We start from the raw sequence: 6,477 nt of genomic DNA, 5'->3' as shown, positions 1-6,477 counted from the left end.
CCCTGACCCCTGTCCTGCCTGGGCCCCTGAGCCCTGAGCTTCCTGGGTCTCAACCCGGTCCTGCCTGAGCTTTCCTCAGCCCTCTGCTTTTCAGGCTTGGGGCTAGCCTGTCAGACCCTTTGCCCACTACCGAGCCTGCATGGATGCTGAGGGTGACTAGTCCCAGGGTCCCTGAGGAGGGCAGAGGCCCTGGCAGGCCACTTACCAAGGGCCCTTGTGCTTCAGGTGCACCCCCCCTGCCTTTGCCCAGAGCTGCTTTGACCTTCGTGGGGGCGGGGGTGGCGGCGGGGGCCTCACCGTGGGGGACTGGCTGGACTCCATCCGCATGGGCCGCTACCGGGACCACTTCGCCGCCGGCGGGTACTCCTCCCTGGGCATGGTGCTGCGTATGAATGCTCAGTGAGTGAAGGGTCGGGCAGGGCCCGTGGGGGTGCAGACAGGGGAGGAGGGCAGGGGACCAGAGGCAGGGCCACCGAGGAGGTTGGAAGCTCCAGGGAATGGGTCTACCCCTGGCCCCATGGTTCCCGGCCTCCCAGGCCGACCAGGTCAGTACCACTCTTCCTTCACAGGGACGTGCGTGCGCTGGGCATCACCCTCATGGGCCACCAGAAGAAAATTCTGGGCAGCATCCAGACCATGAGGGCCCAGCTGACGAGCACCCAGGGGCCCCGCCGGCACCTCTGACCCAAGGCCAGTGGGGCCTGGGCAGCAACTAAAGCAGACCCGGGACATGTTGGCCATCAGAGGACTTGCAGGGTTGGCGGGGGGTCAGGCAGCCCCCCAAGCCTCTGTCCCTCCTCTCAGGTGCCAAGATCTCCACCGCAGGACCTGGACTTAGCAGGGCTCAGGCTGCCTGGGAAGGGGCGTTCGGTGCCCAGCTTGGCTGCGACATCTGCCCCCAGGGCGGAGGGGCTTCTCTTCTCCAGAGGCTGGGGCCTCAGTGACACGGAGCCTGACAGAGACGTCACTCAGCTGCCTCCGTGTGTGCGTGTGTGTGTGCATGTGTGTGTGTGTGTGTAGGGATGTTTTCATGAGGTCGTGGGAGCCTTTGTGACCATGGGTGCGTGTCCACCCATCAGGTCCGAGCACGGATGTGTGCTTATGGCGTGCATGCTTTTCCATTATGGTGGGGGGCACACGTGCGTGACCGTGGATGAATGAGGACGTGTGTCACAGGCCTGTGAGCACAGAACTTGGTGTGACACCGCCCACTGAGTATGGGCCCAGGCCCCAGCACCCACAGGGACTAGGGAGAGGCTCGTGCCCACCTCCCCCCACACCTGGAGGCTGGAATTAGGGGCCACTTTGGAGCTGCACCAGCACCAGGCCCCCCCTCATTTCAGCCCGGGCGGGCCCTCCCCCGGCTCTATCTCAGGTCTGAGCCCTCCCTCTAGCAGGTGGGGGGCCACCTGCAGCCTCCACCTGGCTCCCCCGGTGCTTCCACAGGAAAACAGGGTTCCCGGCCAGCCCCTCTGGCTGCCTACTGTGTAGACATCGCTGTAGAGTACACAAGATGCCCTCAGCTGGACTTGGCTGCCTGGTCAGCGGCCAGGGCCGTGAACTTCCCTCTGGGCCCCAACGCCCCTCCATGTCCCAGGGCTCCTCACTTGGAAGACCCTCTGCCAACCTCTCACTGCCCAGCCCTGGCCTGCGCCCCTCCCTCCTCAATCCTAAGATCAGGGACCATAAGATCCCAGATTTTCAGCCCCACGTCCACCCCCTCTTGTGCCACCTGGGGAGACCAAGACCTAGAGAGGGGCGTGTGCCTTGTCCAAGGTCACACAGCAACCAAGTTTTAGAGCTGAGGCCGCCTGCCTCCCAGCCCAGGGCTCTTTCCCCCACACACCATCCCACACTGACAGCTGTGGGTGAGAGGGGGCTTCGGAAGCTCCCCCACCCTGAGACTGACCCTCCCCTTTACGGCCCACCAGGGTATGTAAATATCTTTTTTCTACCATGCCAGAATATTTTTTCCTCACTCCTGACAATGCAAAAATGGTCTTCAAAGCACATAAAGAGCACCCAGGGTGAGAAAGCACCATCCCAGGGGAAGCTTGGTGGGCAGGTCCCAAGGAACCCCACTGGGCAGGATGCCTTGTGCCCCCTGCCGGCCCCAGAGGGAGGGGCAAGCCCAGCTCCCCACCCCCTGCCCAGCCCTCCCCCTAGCCAGCACAGCTGTTCCGCAGAGACACCAGCACTGAGCCCCCCCTTCCTCCTGCAATAATTTGGGGAGTTTCAGCCCCGCCTAGGTGCTGCGGCCAGCTCTCTACACCTCTATATATTATATTACTATATAGCTGAGCTGTTCTTCCTTCCTATGGAAGTCGGAAACATGGTCAGGACACGATCCAGGGAGGACCCTGTCTGCCTCCCACCCCCACCCCACTCTCACCCAGTTCCTGGTCTCTGATCCTCACAGTCAGGGTGGACATGGAGGGCCCGGCACTTGCAAAAGTGTGGCCCCTGCCCCGGGCGTGAGGTACCCTTGGGGTCCCAGGGATCTGCTTCTCTGTGGTCTTCATCCTGAGTCTTGAACTTGCCCACAATGAGAATAAATTCTGCCTCATTCTGCCTCATCTTTGCCTGTGTCCCCCATTTTTTCCCCATCCTTTCAACCTCAACATCACCTGGTAAGAGAGCAGCCTTATGCTGTGCACCTACTGTATGCATCCCATACATTTTTTCTGCTCTGATCTTCTCATCTATCCCAGGAGATAGGATTCATGCACCAATTTTATATATGGGGAGGCTGAGTCTTACAGAGGTCAAGTCACCTGAAGTCAAGTTTGGGGGATGCTGAGCCAGGACCCTGGTTTTTCCAACTCCAAAGCCCATGCTCTGCTAGGAAGCACCCCCACAGGCCCCAAATTCTCTCTTTCAAGATGTGCAGATGGTGCTTAACACTGGAGCACGGTTGCTTGCAAGCGAGCATTGCCCTTGCCTCAAGTGCTCTTATGGAAGAAAGATCTCCTCTGGAGGAGGAACACATGAAGGAAGGAGCATTTCATAGGAACAACTTCCTTGGGACCAATGGGTCCATTGAGAGACCTGGGTGCCATGGGCAGGGGAGGGATGTAAGCACGTGCTATAGTGACATCAGGGGCTGAGGACCCATCTCTGCTCCAGGGGAGGGCGCACAGCAGGAGCCAGGGCAACGGCATTGGGGGCAGAGCAGAGCCCGACTGTGTCCATTTGGGGAAGATGCCCCTGGGGATCCTACTGATGAGCAAGCAGATGATCTCCAGCGGCTCGTCAAGCTGAGGGAAGGATCTTCATTCCTGTACCCCCCTCAAATTGGAAACGTAGACCAAGGAGAAAACATCTTACTGTGTTCCCTTCATTGTCTCACTAATAATGCCAACAGCCCTATGAGATTGGTAATATTGTCTCCATCTTACAGCTGAGCACAAGCATGCTCAGGCCAGTGTCCCAACTGGCAGAATGACCACGTAAAGCTAGAACTGTCTGATTTCTAGCCAGGTGTGTTCTCCTGAAACTCTAAACTCTGCTCCAGGCCTCCTCCCCATGGCACTAGCCATTTCCTATGAGGAAGAACTTGTTACCACACACTTCCTTCCCTAAGGGAAGGAATTGTCAGGGTCTCTGGAGCACTTGCTATGTGCTGGGTGACACTGGGGGATACAAAGATGAAGGCAGACCCTTTAGAAGCCAAAACTAGGTGGAGGTATGGAATGCACAAGAGTGGCTCCCAGCCAGATGGCTATGCTAAGTGTCCAGGAAATGGGGCACACAAAAGGATTAGAGGAAATTAGAGGAGAGAAAGCCTGGAGGGCCAGGGCTGTCACCAAGGACTTCCTGGAGGAGGAAGCATTCAGCTGGGCATTGAAGGACGAGAAGGATTTGGTGGTTCATTTCCCTTGTGTGAGGATGGATGCAGAGAAGAGGAAGAAGAATAGCCAGAGAAGAAACAATGGGGTCCCTGTCTAGGAAGCCTTGCTATCATAAAGTCAGCTAGTCCCCTCCAATTTAATCTATTGTATTTCCAATAAAATTTGCAGTGGAGTTTTCTCTGCAACTTGACAAGGTCATCCCAAAATGTATATGGAATAATAACCTAGAATAGCCAAGACAATTTTGAAGAAGAAAAAAGAGGAAGAGGAAAGGAACCTCACCCTACCAAATGTCAACAATTACTATACAGCTTTAATAATTAAGATAGTTTTATTTGGTTCTGGGAATACAGAAACAGTTAAAAAGAATAGAGAATAATAATGCTTAGGGATGGATCCAAATATATATGAGAGTTCGAAACATGACAAGGGGCAAAGGATGGTCTAGTTAATGGGTGATATTAGGACAATTAAATACCCCCATAGGAAAAGATAAAATTGGATCCCTGCTCATACCACTCACAAAATAAATTCCAGGTTGATTAAGGTTTAAATGTAAAGAGCAGACCATAAAACTTTCAAAGGAAAACAGGAAGATAACTTTATAACCTTAGAGCAGAAAATAAGCAAGACACAAAAAAGCACAAATGATAAAGGAAAACAATGTTAAACCTTATTTCAATCAAATTGGAAACTTCTACATGGCAAAAAAGAAATAGATTTGTTAGAGCCATAGCTGGGGGAATATTTGCAAGCTGTATGACCAACCAAGAGAGAATTCATTTCCAAAACAATTTTTTTTTAATTTCAAAGAATCAATCTACCAAAACATTTCAAAGCATAACAAAGTGGGCAAAGATTCGAACAGACAAATAAAAGATGAAGAAATTTGAATGGCCAATAAAGGTATAAAAGATATTCTCAACATCACTAGTAAACATGGAAATGCAAATTAAAACAATAACGAGATAGGTATTACACCAATTTGATTGGGAAACTTAGTCTATAACGCAGGCATTGATGAAGGTGTTGGGGGAATAGGAACGTTTATAAACCACTAGTGGAAATGTAATTTGGTGCAACTACTTTGGAGAGCAATTTGGAAACACTTAGTAAATTTTAAGATGAGCAAATCTAAGACCACGCAGCTCCACCTTAGTGTGTGTTTGTCTTAGATTAAGTTCCCTAAGTAGTGCCTGAGATTCTTGTGCAGGTGATTTACTGAGGGAGCGCTCCCAGGTGAAAGAGGGGAAGGCAGATAGGGTGGGAGGGAATGCTAGGCAACAATATGTTCTTGTTGGAGATTAGCTTCAATCTGATGCCACAGGGAGCTCTGGAGCATTAATAGCAACACAGAGTTGATCTGCCTTGAAGCAAGGGGGCCAGACTTGTACCCTTGTCAGTCATTGATTACCCATAGGCTGCCTGCTCCATTGTGGGAGGGTGGGTGGTGTTGTATAGTATATCTTCTTGGGCGAGGAGGTTCCCAGGAAGGGAGCAGCTATGGGCTCTTAGCAGCCAACACTTAGGGCAGCTGCAGGATGAGTGCACCTGCAGGTCAAAGGAATCTGGGCAGGTCACCCACAGTGTTTTCTATGCATCCTAGGGAAACTCATACTCACATGCAAAAGGATACATGTCCAAGGATATTCACTGCACTTTAGTATGTAATAGAAAAATGAGGAGCAGCCTAACTCCTCTCAGCAGGGGAACAGGAAAATAAGCTGCTTTATAAGTACAATGAAATCATCTATCACAGTTAAAATGAACAAACTAGATCAACATGTACCAATAGGGATAAGTCTCTATGACATAATATGGAGTGAAAAAATAAACTACAAAGGAATATGTACAGTATTATACTATTTATGTAAACTTTAAAAATACATGTTACAATAGAATTACAGGTTTTGGATGCATAACTCGATAATAACAATACAAAAACATGCCTGGGACAGAAAAACACTGGCTTCAGCTCAGTTAGTTCTGGGGAAGAAGAGCAAGGGGTATTGAGCTGGATTGACTGTGTTTTATTTGTTTTCCTTTTTTTTTTCTTTTTATTTATTTATTTGAGAGAGAGAATGAGATAGAGCATGAGAGGGGGGAGGGTCAGAGGGAGAAGCAGACTCCCCGCCAAGCAGGGAGCCCGATGCGGGACTCGATCCCGGGACTCCAGGATCATGACCTGAGCCGAAGGCAGTCGCCCAACCAACTGAGCCACCCAGGCGTCCCTATTTGTTTTCCTTTTTAAAAAGAGAGGGTTGTGAGGCAAATATGGGGAAATGTTAACACCCATTTAATCCTGGGGGGCACATCCGCGTCTGTACTTTATGAGTTTTCTGTATATTGAAATGTTTTATAATTAAAAATAAAGATGTGTAAAAACCACAAGGGAGGAAGGAGTTCCGAGAGCTGCCCTCAGGAAGCTCAGTGTCTCCTGAGAAATAGGATCAGGCTTTGGCGAGGGGGGGTGGGGGACCTGCGAGGCTTGCGCTGTCCGTGGTGCTGAATCCCAAGGGCGGGAGCTGGTGGGTGTGCAGCAACAAATTAGCAGGTCTTGTCAGCTCTCTCTCCAAACTGTGTCGCAAATGTAACCATTTATCTCCACCTGCACCGCCCCCATCTG

The 6,477-nt window shown here is 51.4% G+C and overlaps 1 protein-coding gene across 1 annotated transcript in view; it reads left to right on the top strand.

Moving 5' to 3' along the window:
• Positions 1-684, top strand: part of EPHA8 (EPH receptor A8) — a 21,903-nt gene extending 21,219 nt beyond the window's left edge. The window contains exons 14-15 of the mRNA XM_035020221.1: positions 226-399; positions 570-684. Coding sequence (XP_034876112.1) covers positions 226-399; positions 570-684 — 289 coding nt within the window. The remainder of the gene's footprint in view (positions 1-225; positions 400-569) is intronic.
• Positions 685-6,477: the final 5,793 nt, after the last annotated feature.

The sequence above is a fragment of the Mirounga leonina genome, unplaced genomic scaffold (assembly GCF_011800145.1).
Source record: "Mirounga leonina isolate KUSES-001 unplaced genomic scaffold, KU_Mleo_1.0 Mir_173, whole genome shotgun sequence".
Classification (NCBI taxonomy): domain Eukaryota; kingdom Metazoa; phylum Chordata; class Mammalia; order Carnivora; family Phocidae; genus Mirounga; species Mirounga leonina.
This window is presented reverse-complemented; position numbering and strand designations above follow the sequence as displayed.